Here is a 14357-nt window from a genome sequence, read left to right on the forward strand (position 1 = left end):
GGTTAGAGTGAGTGGTTGAAGGTACCGCTACCTCACAGGTATACACTATTTAAATAGACATATTAATTTTAGTATCGTCACTGCCTGGCAGACTAAACGTAGGGTAAACGGTTACTACTAAAATCTCATTGACCAATCAGAACAGTTGTATTACAGCACATGCGCATTTATTGAACTTCCATGGCATGATACGACTTTGCCAGGATTTAGCTTGACAATGTGCTACCTAGCTGACGTTACACTCATGGTGGTAATTTGAAAGTAGTTGCACGCTTCTAAACAAACCCCTTTCATTAAGTATAACCAGGTAAGACCATTTCCATACTTTGATAAGGGCAACGTTAGCTGTTAGCTAACATGTCATGGAAACTCGTTAGCTTGATCACACTAAGTAGCAGTAGTTCGTCCGTGTGGGTGGTGGCGCAGTCGGGTTCGTATCATCGAGGTGTTTGGCAAGTGATGGAGGCTGCTCTGGGTCACATATCTACTGGGTTGTTTAGCAGACAGGTTTGTTTTATTCTAAAGCAAGTCTGTTCAACTGTAGCCACATCGCCATTTAAATTAACGTCAGCTATCAGGACGAGAGGTCAAACCTTCCACGTTGTGGTTCGCGTTACCAAGTGTGTTTAATTAACTTACACTATTTCAGTTTTATGACTTGCACTGAGGTTTTGATTCAAATTCTTTGAAGAATTTAAGTTTTTCACGTGTATTTACAACCACCTCTCACACACCTTGAATTTACCTGAACAGGTAAACCGTCGTCTCTTTATGAATAAAATAACTGTCATGAAATAGGCCTCTTGTCAGCGGGAAAGGACAGTTGGTGTCGCATAAAACGTGATTGGTTTACCTCCAAAATAGATGTTAAAATATCAACATCCAATTTTATACTACACCATTTCAAACCTCCGTATGGCTCGTGATCTGCATTTAAACATTTTAAATTGGCTCACTTGAGTCAAGTTGGGCAACGCAGCAAGTTAGGGGCTCGTGAAAACGTGCAGGGTTTAATGTTTAATTTGTCTGTTCTGTGTTTGTTTACGTTGATCGGCCAGTTCCTGAATGAGTCAAGTCTATGCCTATTTGATTTCCTGGTTGGACAGGTCCAGTTATGCCTCTTTAAACTGTCATAGTAGCTCAATGTTGTCACATTTTTTTAGTGTTATGGTGTAATAAAAGCCTTCAAGGGCCCTACTTTGAGGCGTGCAACATTATAGATTATTTGCCAGTTTGGGAGTTGTCGTAGATTTAGTGATTATTACAGCTGTTCAGTGCAGATTGTGCCCCAATGGCGTTCCATCAGGTCCAGGCTTTTGGAGGAAGTCCGAAGAATGGATGAATAAGTGTAGTTGTTTCTTGCTGACGGGACCAATCCAACTTTACGACATTTGGTAAAGTCCAAATGAATCACACAGTTGATGAAATATCTTGTAATGCCCAGACTTCATAACCTTTTTGCCAAATTCTTAACTGCTGGGAATCCCTCTATTTTATCATGAACATGGTCGTACAACAAGATTAGTGCTGACACATTTAAAATGCAATTGCATAATCAAGGACAGGAATTCATGCAATGTGAGGACCAGTTCATTAATAATAACTAATAATTAATAGACTATATCTGATGTGTACAGCATTGTGTACATAAAAAACAGTGTCTGTGGACGGTGGTAGTTCTCAACAAAGAGTGAAACTAGTCTGCAATGTGATTACTGAGATATAAATATGTATACAGTGTCTCAGTGTGGATCGTTGGAAAAACAGGATTAACATTCTTTAACCACGTGCTAAAAGTCAACTGAAAAGCCAAGTAAAAACCTGCACATAGATATTTACTATGTAGTCTTCATGTATTTTTTGGAAGACAGATTAGTTTGGCAAAAGCACTGCGAGACCTGACTTGTATCAACATCATCAAAGTGGGACCACGTCCCCCTCTCCACCAAAAGAACAATATTATAGTTTCATACCAGGTAAGTGAGAACTTACTGTGGGGGAGGAAACATGGGATCTACTGACCTCGCAGGAAAATACACTGAAGTACTTCTTTATGTAAGTCAAGGCTGACTGAACCAGCTGTTATTAGACGGGTGTGTTTAAACGGGATGAAACCGTTTAAGTGTATTGTGGCGTGTGAGACACATGGTTATCGAGAGATTAAGGACAGTCGTTCAGACTTGTTTGAGAAAAAGGATTGGAGTGAACTGGTGAACCGGAACATCCCTTAATCATCACAAACATCTCACAGTATTAAACTGCTGGAAAATGCATCTTAGTTTGGTATGATTGCTGGTTTGTTATTGTTACAGAAAACCAAAGTGTCCTGTGGACAAGGATATACAACAGGCAGGCCCAGTGTTTTAGCTATAAGAAAAATAACACTGACTTACTTGAAACCTGTATATTTCTGCCTAAACCTTAAAAGTTGAGCAGAGACAGTTTCATGAGATGTGGAAATGTATGTAGTTATGGTTACTCATACACCTCAATCTATTAGCTTTTTTTGCTTGTCTTGGTAGTATTTGTCTGTATATTCTTGCCTTGTAGAAAAAAAGATCCTTCTCACATGACGTTTTGTGGTGTTTGTGGTTGCCACCCTAAAAAAATCTAACCTTTTTGCTGAAATTGGAATCTCGTTAAACAAATTCTTGCTACTGAGCAACATATCAAGGACCTCATCACTTTGATAATGCGAACTGCAAGCACATGTCCAGTTGTGCAGTAAATGATGTGTTGCACTGCTGGAACCTTTGACTGCTCCGTCAGCCACCCCAGCTCGTCCTTGGCCTCACATGAGCCGTAGTCATGTGCTCTCCAAGGGGCTGCGCTCTCTGTCTCACATAACACGGGGTTGTAAAACACGGTTCTGGCTGGACTTTGTTTAGTCTTTCAGGTGGAAAATTCAAGAAGTACGCTGTTATTGTAGGAAGGATGTAGGTGCGGAACTGAAACCCTGCAGCCAATGTTTCCCGTTTTGTTACTCTAGTGGCCTTTCACGTTATTAATGTTGCTTAGTCATTTTTATGACTAATGAATTTTAATTTTGTTTGTGGGGGAAAGGACGACCAAGTTTTGCGCAGTCATATCTTCTGTAAGTTGCTTATTGTGCAAAAAGTTTAATGTTAGTTTCATTGGATTTTTCTTTACCTCAAATTGTGTCTGTCTCAGAAATCAAAGTGACACTTGGATAGATAACAGATAATTACAGTTTTACCCTCAACATGCACATGTTTTATGGTCATTTCGGATCATGTAACTGCTCTTGTCTTATTCCAGGGAGGCGGAAATTTATCCCTCGAGTTCCCAGCGATCCCTCAGCCTGCCCAGATGAAGGCCGAGCAAGAAGGAGACCTCCTCAACGGTAACAGATAAGATAACAGAATCCTCACTTTAGACACTGTGCTTCTTTTTCAAAACATTCTGTGTCAATTGTGCAAGGGAGCACAGCACTTTGAAAACATTACATGTACATTTTCTCTGAATATGTGTAACCGCAGTGCTGTGATTGAACTAAAAGAAAATCCTACTCTGACAACACACTTCCAAAAAAAGATTTATTTCTTTGTTCCCTGGAATCCTTTGAGAAGGATATTATTAATAGGAGTATTATTCATTTGCTTCTTTTGTGAACTATTGCTATGTAAGGGGAAACCTCAAAGGTCACTGCATATTATTTATACTAAGGGTTGTGTTTTATTCACTGCACCTTGAGCACCAGGTTTTGCTGGATGTGTTTTTTGCTTCCCTCTCTTTGCGGTTTATGCTTAGAAACTTTATGCTGGGTTGTCACTTTCACGAAAAAGGGGTTGATTAAGGCTGGGTCATATAAAAGCAGAGTCACGCTTAGGAAACAGTGGACTTTGGACCAGCAGTAAGTTGGAAATGATGGAAGGAGAGAATGAAAAGTCTAAACTCAGTAAGTAGTACACATTGTTTACCGGTATAATTGATTATATATGTTGATGCTCTTTTGTATATAATCCTTTTTATTTCACTGTTCTCATAAAAGATTTTTAATAGAGTTGACCTAATTTCAGGTTGTTACTGAATGCATTATGCATTTTATAAGCGGTGCTTCTGGTCATTTAACTGCCGCAAATGACTTGATGCTTATCACGTGTACACGATCCTGTGCACGCAAGTCTTAGACTGGTTTTCCCAGATTAAATAATTTAAAAAACGGTTTTATGTTTTGCAAACGTATGAGAAGGCTTGAAATGTCTGTTTTGTTTTCAAATAGCGGAGTTGTTATTTCTTATGTATCTCTGTTCGCCATAATATAAACTTCTCCTTTTCCATCCGTCAACTGAACATTGTTGCAGTGATTGTGCCACATCTGCAAATATGATTCTTATCTGAATATAAACAGATCAGTGAAAGGTTGCCTTAACACATCTATAATTCGGAATGACAAATGTATTTTGGGTTTAAAAAAAGGAAAGAAATATATTCTATAATGGCCTTTGAGCTGCTGAGAGACCTGATTGGAGTCCTTTATGTTGCAGCAATGCACAACTTCTTCCTCTGTTCTCATGACTCATTTCAGTTTTTCTTCTGTGGTTTTGTCAGAGGACTGCGCTCCGGAGAATGGAGTCGAGACAAACCAGTACAGCTCCGTCTCTCCTCCTACTTCACCTGTGGCCCAGGACGAACCCTTCTCCACCTACTTTGAAGACAAGGTGGCCATTCCTGATAATGTCAGCCAGGTACCGTCTCACATCCGCCGTTTCAGCAAAACCGGGATTGAAATATCTGTTCACATGTAATTGTATACATAAAGCTCTGATTGTTAATTTGAACGATCATGTCAATTATTTTACCCATTACCGTTTGTTGGGAAGCAAAACTGATTTTTATTTTATTCAAATTGCTAATCCTGTCTCTCTCTTCAGGTGTTCAGCTTCCGTAAGCTCTGGGCGTTTACTGGACCAGGTTTTTTGATGAGCATTGCTTACTTGGATCCAGGGAACATCGAGTCTGATCTGCAGTCTGGAGCTAAAGCTGGCTTTAAGGTGACAACTATGACAGAGACCAAAATGTATTCAGTGCAGCTATTTGAATTTAGCCTGCTGAGCTAAAGTAGAAGGTGGCAAATCTGACTAGTGTTTCTCTTTCTGTCTCAGCTCCTGTGGATTCTCCTCGGAGCCACCATCATCGGGTTGCTGTTGCAGAGGTTAGCTGCGCGCCTCGGGGTCGTCACTGGGATGCACCTGGCTGAAGTCTGCAACCGCCAATATCCAAAAGTGAGCATTCCCAATTCTTATCCCATAGCTTTATGTTTGTTATCGCGTTGTACATTAACATTTTTCATGCATTGGACTCTAAATGTGAAATAAGAGTGTGGATTGGATCGGTCCGTGTTTGGTTTCATGTGGAAGGATACAACGCCAACAAAAAGGATGTTGCCGATCCAGCAAAGAGGATTAAAATGTGCTCACAAATTCAATCTGCTGCTCTCTGATAGCATCTTCACTCTTATTTTTCAGGTTCCTCGGGTCATTCTTTGGCTGATGGTTGAGCTGGCGATCATTGGCTCTGACATGCAGGAGGTTATTGGCTGTGCCATAGCGCTCAACCTTCTGTCTAGGGGCAGGTACCTTCTTCACTGCTTGTCCATTTAAAAGTGACTAAACATTTTGAGAGATTGTATTTAAGAGGGTATTTCTTTCATGAGAAGTCACTGTAGTTCCACGCTTTCTCTTTCAGTATTCCACTTTGGGGAGGAGTCCTCATCACCATCACAGACACATTTGTGTTCCTCTTTCTAGACAAATATGGTATGGATCCACCATCTTTTACACATCAATCAGTGTTTATGAAAGCTGTGCATACCAGTGTTGATACAGTTTTTCATGTTCTCTCAGGCCTGAGGAAGCTTGAAGCTTTCTTTGGCTTTCTAATCACCATAATGGCTTTCAGCTTTGGCTACGAGGTAATAGTGCCACACAAGTTCCAATATAATTCATGATAAGCTACAGCCGATATGCTGTCACCACGTCTATGGCACCATCACCTGTATGACGGTGTTTTGTCTGCAGTATGTGCTGGTCAAGCCAAACCAAGGGGAGCTGCTGAAGGGGATGTTCGTGCCTTACTGTGCCGACTGTGGGCCCGTGCAGCTGGAGCAGGCCGTGGGAATCGTGGGAGCTGTCATCATGCCCCACAACATCTACCTGCACTCAGCGCTGGTCAAGGTGAGAGGGATATTTGTCTTATTCAATGAAGCAAGGATTTGTCTAAGAAATAATTTTACATCTTAAAATACAAGTTAGTGGAGAGTTTTTATCGATTTTCAAAGTGTTTTTTGATAAGCTGTCTCATGCGTGTTTCTTATAGCATTTGGGAAAGTTGGATAATATCTGTTGCCAGTATATTGCCATTTTAAAACACTAATGCATACTTTGGGTGTTTTATTGAATGTCATTCTGTTTATTTCCTTATCTACCAGTCTCGGGACATTGATCGCAAAAATAAGAATGAAGTAAAGGAAGCCAACAAGTACTACTTCATTGAGTCATCTGTTGCTCTCTTCATCTCCTTTCTCATCAACGTCTTTGTCGTAGCTGTCTTTGCTCAGGCCTTCTTCAATAAAACCAATATTGAAATGGTTGGTAACCAGTATTATCTTTTTCTCTTTACTGCTGATGCTGAAACAGTGGGATTATTGATTTCATAGAAGTACTGTTGACACAAAGTGTGGCTAAATGTACGTTTGTATTCCTGGTTGCAGCATATGCAGTGCAATGCAACCGGCAGCCCATACACAGACAAATTCCCTCTCAACAACCAGACACTCGAGGTGGACATCTACAAAGGGGTACGTTTTGTCAACCAGCAACAACAATAAACCACAGCTGTATTACCAAAAACTCATTGTACCTACTAAATGGAAAGAGTTTACATTATATACAATTCTGTATTTTTTGTTGTTGTTAGAAACATCGCCTCAAGCGATGATGCAATATGCAAAACAAATTGCTTTATTCACGCAGATTAATTGAGAACACCCCTGTGAATGGCTCATTGTTAATTGGGGCTCATCGCCACAACAAATGAGTTAAAGGAAAATGTAAATTCAATCAACCAAGTCCCCGAGTCTTAAGTGATGATAGATAGATGTATTGGTTGGTCATTTCTGTGTGTTCAGGGCGTGGTTCTGGGCTGTTTCTTTGGCCCTGCAGCCCTCTACATCTGGGCAATTGGGATCCTGGCAGCTGGGCAGAGTTCTACCATGACCGGCACTTACTCTGGGCAGTTTGTCATGGAGGTGAGTGGACCTGTTGATTTTATATAGCAGAAAATGGGTCAGAAAAAAAAGTCTGTATTCTCATGTTCTTGTGTTTACAAAGGGTTTCCTCAACCTTCGTTGGTCCCGTTTTGCACGCGTGCTGCTGACCCGCTCCATCGCCATCACGCCTACGCTGCTAGTAGCCATTTTTCAAGACGTTGAGCATTTGACCGGGATGAACGACTTCCTCAACGTGCTTCAGAGCATGCAGGTCAGGAGGAATAACTACACACCCTGACTATTTATTCATTCATTTTATATCAAAATCCACAAAATGAACCTACTTTTACTTGTTCCTATTGTGAAGTACATAATACTGTAGAAATATTCACTATACCTTATTTATCTGTTCAACAGCTTCCATTTGCTTTGATCCCAATTCTGACCTTCACCAGTCTGACGTCCATAATGAACGACTTTGCAAATGGAATGTGAGTGAAATGATTTCGCTTCATGATTAATTCCTTACTCAGGAAGACTCTTCGGATTAGTCAATTCAGCTTGAAAATGAGGAAGTGAAATGCATGACCTCTACTCAACAAATATACCATCTCTCTAGGTGGTGTATTTGTTGAGGTGGAGTTCTGTTTGGTATTCATTGAGGAATAAGCTGGAATATGTGTGCAACTCTCATTCAGAAAGTTTCTATTTATTTATTTCTATTCATTTTTTTTGCTGGCATTTACCAAATATTCCTCTATCCTTTGTCAAATTAAATAAACTTTTTTTAAAGGAAAAAATCCAATGTTCTTTGTGGACAGGGATTTACTTGGTATTAAAAGTATTTCCAGGAGACTGTACATTTGAGAAAATATTTCTCAATGGTCTAAATAAACTTTCTGTTTTTTGTAGGGTATGGAAGATTTTGGGAGGCGTGGTCATCCTGGTGGTTTGTGCAATCAACATGTACTTTGTGGTGGTTTACGTGACGGCGCTGAACAGTGTGCTGCTCTACGTGTTCGCTGCCCTTCTCTCCGTAGCCTATCTGTGCTTTGTAGGCTACCTGGTGAGTCTGAATACCTCAACTTCACGTTCACGTCTCAGACACTTTATACACAATGAATGATTAAGAAACTATAGTACTGTAAACGTGTGTGTCTTTCTCCTTGTTTATAGGTATGGCACTGTTTGGTTGCTTTGGGGGTTTCCTGCCTGGACTTTTGCGGCAGGGTAAGCAATCAACCTGCTGTTTTTATAGAGGAGCAGTCGGAGTACGACTCCTAGAGCCCAACAGGACAGTAACCGCCAGCATTCCTCTTGGAGACTCTGAGCCCTGTTTTCTTGAGTCTGTAGGATGATGAAAGCACCTCTTTCTGCTGTTGTCACATGTGTATGGGTAGGGTGGGGTATCAGACTTTGGTACTGTCAAGGTTACCAATAAACCAAATTGATCCTACACTTGAACAGAAAAACCCGAGGTCATTGTTGGATGCTTGAAAACTTAAAATATAAATCATTGGCAGAGCAATAGTTCCAATCCTTAACTTGAACAGCTATAAGCGCCTCTGCTTAGAAAGCAGCATACTGTAACATGAGTAGTTTTATAAAGGAAATGTACCCTTAAACAAGATTTTCCACAATTTTTATAAAAATGAGCTAGACTAGAACAACTAGGACTTCGGCTTGTATTTTCCCTGCATTTTTGTGAGAAATGCATTCCTGACTAAGAAGGATGATGGATTACATCAGTTAAAATGATAATAATCAATTGAGTCCAAGTTAGTTTACGTAAACTCAAGTTTGACAAGCACTGAGACAAACTGAATAGTATGAAACGACAATGTTGGCTTTTGCATTTCTGCTTTCGACTATGTTCTCATTTCTTTCATATTTGTATTTAAATGGTATTGGCTGACCGATGTGTCTAACTGAAAAGATGCACTTTTTAAAATACTATTTCTTTCCTGTGTTCCCTGTGATGCACACTAATGCTGGCTGCTTCAAGCACGCGCTCTCTGTAAGCCGTTTGAACCTCTCTACTACCTCAAAACCCTGTAGTAGTTTCATTCACTGGATCTTCTGTATCTCACAGTTCAATACATATTTTTTATATAAATTATTTTAATCTCACTATCTGTATTAAAAAGCACAAAGTGATATCCAGCCCTAACTGCGGAAGAAAAAAAAATCAAAACCTTTTTGGTGGATGTTTTTGAGATTGTGAGCTAATTACCGTTTAACATGTCAAACAAGCTAAAGTTTCAGTATTAATTATACAATACACATGTACTGCATGTTTCATGTCCCAGTTTTGTCTTTTCTCTGTACCATATTCCATACTAAGACATCTGTAAGGAAAGACTTTATTTTGTTTAAATTATCAACATGAGCCTTGAACTGTGAGATCAGATTTAACTGAAAACTGGCTCAAGTAGAGGATCCTTGTTTGTTATAGATCTGATTTGGTGGAGCCTGATGAAAACATACTGGATTATTGTCATCAAAACCCATCTGGGTCATGATTTAATTTCACTGTGCGCGTTGACCTGGACATTTTAGTTACTTAAAAGGACTGCAGCGTTGCTCTTTTAGTGCCTAAATAATCAGGATGTGAGCAACTGAAGTGAGCTTATCAATTCATTCTAATAGAATATGATGGAAGATATTTTTGTTGCAACGTGTAAAGACGTAGTTTTGATTTTGTTTCTTTTCCTTTAGTTTAACCATGATAAACCTCAATCACATTTATTCAGTACTGCTTTTCTGTGGGGGGTTTTTAGCAATCATTTTGTGAATCACACTACAAAAAAACCCCAGCTCAGGCTGAACAGATTAAGTATAGAAAAAAATTCAAATTCTGGTGCATCTGTTTATTAAGAAACGCTCTGCCCAGCGCCTTGAACTGATTTATTGAAGATCTTTATGTGAATGAAAATGTTTTTGACGGTGGGTTTTTTTTGTTGTTTTTTTTGTTCTCCCCAACGTTGTTAGTTTATATTTTATAAATGTATATCTGTTTATTTCTACTGAGAATGAAACTAATAATAATAATAAATACTGTAATTTTTTAACCCAAGTCTGCTGGACTGCAGAACTGCTTGTAGGTCAAAATAAAGCTAAATTTTGTTTTCCTGAAACCATAGAATAATACGGTAAAGTTAAAAGGTACCAGTTAAAGGGGGAGATTTAAAAAAGGAATTAGTGATGTATTAATGTAACGCAACACTCCCACAGTTATTATTCGATGTTTAGGTTTAGCAGCAGCAGCTGTTGTTTCATGTAAAAAATAGGAATTATAGAACAGCGCGGCCTTATTGGTCAAGTATGCATGTAAAATGTGCATACTGACCATGATGTTTGAAAGGAGTCTCTAGCTTGGTGATCACAGGAAAGACCTCAGATTGTCTTGGAAGTTCAGCTTTTATTGTGGTGGATCAGGTACCGTTTGCAGCTCTCTGGTTCAGTTCTCCAAAGATCTTGTGTGATATTAATACCTCACCGTGAAAAGAAAAAAGCGCCAGCACATTTGAACAGTAACAGAATGTCAATGTGTTCACTGAAGTCAAGTCTTTGCTGTTCACTGGGATTGAATAAATACGTGTCTATTCTTTCTACTGGTTAAAGGATCCCATGTGTTCAAATAAACAGGAAATGATGGATATATGGGCATTTGTTGTTTCATCTTCTGTCTTCAAATCGTTTTGGGCTATGAGCTTTAACTGTTAGTCCACTATAAAAAAAATAAAAAAACGGAATTCTATAATATATTAATGTTAAATATACTATGAGGTAATCAAACCTCTTATTTGAAAAGAAAATAAGTCAAATGAAAACTAGAAAAATGATGGGGCTTCTCATGGATACAATGGATTTTTTTTAGGGAGTTTTGTGAAGTACTAATGATAACTTCCCCTATTTTACAACCTGCTAAGTATATAGTAATAACTCAACAGTCGAAGAGCCAATTTATTTTTCTAGGAAATAGAAATGCTCTTTTGCAGGACTTTGCAGGATTAAATGAGGCAAGTTGACTTTGGAAGAGTATCACTTTGACCCAAGGTGAGCCCCCTAATAAAAAATGTAAAAAAAATTAAAATTGTTCTGATTGCCTCCTATTTAACATTAATCAAAACACATTGATTTGGATGTTTATAATTACTCTCTTTGCTGCACCTCAGTAAAGTTATACTACTAAATCTATATAAAAAGAGCTGCAGTAACACATATTATACAGATAATACAGATAAGGTCACTAAACACAATTTGTGTGGCTAGCAAGTAGGTCTGTGTGTGTTGTTTTAAATGTTTTTTTTCCAGTGAAACACAACGAGTGAACTTTTTCTTAATTACACAGCAATACAAATCCCAGCAATTAATACCAAAAATGATTTTTTGCTGATGTATGTGTTGCGTGCAGCTCTCTCCTCACTGACGTGCCCCTCTTGTCTCTCTTTCAGATGCAGCTGTCACGGCACACGGATATCTACTTACTGACTGACATGGACACTGATACTGACACTCAGGCTGAGACGTTGTGATCGAATGTTCAAGTGAAGAGCAGACCCCAGCGTGTTGCCACTGGAGCTCGGCCAGTATGCGTTTGTCTTTGCCTCTCTGTGCCTAACGTGGATTTTAAAGTGTCCTTTCAGTACACACCGATGTCTAATGCAATGATGCATGTTTTTCATCGCAACCTCAGCTAAATAATGTTTACAAAAAACATTTAATATATCTGAACCTCGAAGTGACTGTGACACAGTGAACGACTATTCAAGATTTAGAAACACTGCACTCTAATTACTAATTATTCCAGGTCATTGAGATGCCAGGGTCTTGTCTTCTGTAAAACTGTTGTCGGATTTCAGCCGGTGCTTTACTAATGATGCTATGGACAAATATGCAGAGAATGGACAGCAGCCAGCCACATTTATTTGGACATCATTTAGTTGACATGCTCTAAAGTGTTATTCGTAAAGAAACCCCAAAGCTGCATTATGATTATTTAGCATTTGTTGGGGCCATGTTCAGATAAAAAAAATTTTGTGATAAAAAATAAATTAAATCTAAATGCTAACATTAATCTAATACTAATAGTATAATACATTGTTATTATTACTATATTGAATATAGATTTAACATTGTGTTAAGCTATAAAAGACTGACAGTTTTATGTCATTTTTAAGCACAGTTATGCATCTTTTAGATGCTAAAAGTGTCCGTTCTTGGAGAGAACGTCATTAGTCATTACATCCTTTTGTGTTTCCAGATATTTTAAGGGCCAGTCATACTAAAAAATATTAAATTAAGTCACCACGCGCAGCTCCTCTTGGTGTTTGTACCTCAATGTGATACAAAACGTGACAGCATACGCTCACTTTAGGCCTAAACTTATTTATCCCTTCTCACACATTAGAATCTAATAATTTGGTATTACTTTTAGTTATTTATTCTTTCCCAAATGTCATTCTCCGTTAAGTCTAGGCCAGTTTATTTGATATTTATTTATTTTGGTCATAAATTTTTTTGGAAATGTTTGGTTTAAAATGTTTGTATTTTCTTTAACTTTGGCTCTTGGGGGACATTTTTCAACAACTTTTTTTTAAAGACAAATGGGATGTGCGCAGATGTGCATAACATTTATTGTATGAAATTAACATTGAGGCATAAGTTCAAACTGTGGCGCAAATATGTGAGGTACAGTAAATGCTAAATATGAAAAGAGATGTGTTGCATAATGAGTAGCAGCATTGGTCATGTTAATTGTATCTCAGGGCTCCTTGTTTCCGAAAAGATGCTTTTTGTTACTCAACTGCTGTGTACCAGGTGTTACATTATAGTTTTTATGATTTTACAAAAGATGAACAACACTGTTCCAAATATGGGAGACAAGCGTTAGCTCACCAGTAGAGGGCTGATGTAAAATGTCTATGAATGTGAAGGCCGGACTCTTGTGTGTCTTCTTGAGTACTTTACAGACTTATCTTTAAAAAAAGTTGTATTTTACATAAAAGTAGACCATTAATAATTACAAGTAGTTTAAGAAAGACAATAGACAGAAAAGGATTTGTAATAACGGTATAATCCAACATAAAAATAAGGCAGCTTTGTGCTGATAAATGAACCAAACTGTTTCCTGGACCAAACACTGAATTTCTTTGTTTTTTTTCACCATTGTGCCTCATTTTTTGAATCTCTAGCACACCAGTCAAAAACGATAAACAACCCAAAAATCTCACATTTTACTTTTATTTTACGTGTGTACACAAGTAAAATGTCTCAGACCTTTGTTGAGGTAAAGAGGCTGACAATATCTTTTTGTTTGATATTTTTTCAAATTAGTTTTTTTTTGCCATTTGATTCTGCATTGCCACCACCTATTCTGTAGGATATTTTTTTCTATATGTATATGTATGGTCATTTTAGTCTTGCAAAAACAACTTCAAAGAAATTCACTTTTTTGTGTGTAAAAAAAAAAGCACTTAATTACAAAATCAATGGTCCAATGTCTTATTGAATGCATTAAAGCTGAATATATACCTTTTTACAATATTTGGAGGAATTTTGATGAGAACAGCAGCAGACCAATGCTTAGCAGTGATGGAATTGTGTTGAAAGGACTCAACATTCAGTGAACATGTCTCGCTGCACGGTGCATTTGGAAGTCTGGCAGGTTTGTGTCTGAATATGGGAACCTGGGATTTCCAGAGACCTTCTGTTTCCATTTCCAGAAAGGAAAGCACTGTGCTGTAAATTAGTTGAAGGTTTTGTATTGAACTCAGAAGAACAGTATTATCTGAGCCCCTCTTAGAAGGGTCGTTATCTGATCATTTCTCTTGCCACCAGATCTGTCGTTTATAGAATGTGTCATATATGTAATGTTTGTCTCTTTTTTTTTCTTGTTGGATATAAAAAGTAAAACTACTTTTAGAAATCTTTATTGTTTCCTAATCTCTTAATTCTTTTAGTGACTTACTATCCTAACGTATGTATTTGGCACTTCTAATGCACATGTTCTAATGCTTTGGACTACAACCAGGTCTGTTTAAATGTGTTGCCATTGCTTAGTAGTGGTTTTTAATGCTAGACAACTGCATCTAGTTATCCATCTTGCCAACTAATATGCTAT

The 14357-nt window shown here is 38.2% G+C and overlaps 1 protein-coding gene across 2 annotated transcripts; it reads left to right on the top strand.

The window, feature by feature from the left end:
* Positions 1 to 154: 154 nt before the first annotated feature.
* Positions 155 to 14143, top strand: LOC119193943 (natural resistance-associated macrophage protein 2). 2 transcript variants are annotated; one of them, XM_037447877.2, is made up of 17 exons: positions 155 to 307; positions 3280 to 3364; positions 4573 to 4709; positions 4896 to 5015; positions 5127 to 5246; positions 5490 to 5596; positions 5710 to 5780; positions 5868 to 5935; positions 6042 to 6197; positions 6452 to 6610; positions 6734 to 6820; positions 7151 to 7270; positions 7353 to 7502; positions 7649 to 7722; positions 8144 to 8297; positions 8408 to 8461; positions 11689 to 14143. In XM_037447877.2, exons 2-17 carry the CDS (start codon positions 3331 to 3333, stop codon positions 11767 to 11769), a joined length of 1692 nt encoding a protein of 563 aa, XP_037303774.1. In that variant the 5' UTR covers positions 155 to 307; positions 3280 to 3330; the 3' UTR covers positions 11770 to 14143. The 2 variants fall into 2 exon arrangements, with proteins under 2 accessions (XP_037303774.1, XP_037303775.1); XM_037447878.2 differs by lacking the exon at positions 155 to 307 and adding an exon at positions 2611 to 3094.
* Positions 14144 to 14357: the final 214 nt, after the last annotated feature.

The sequence above is a fragment of the Pungitius pungitius genome, chromosome 8 (assembly GCF_949316345.1).
Source record: "Pungitius pungitius chromosome 8, fPunPun2.1, whole genome shotgun sequence".
Lineage (NCBI taxonomy): Eukaryota > Metazoa > Chordata > Actinopteri > Perciformes > Gasterosteidae > Pungitius > Pungitius pungitius.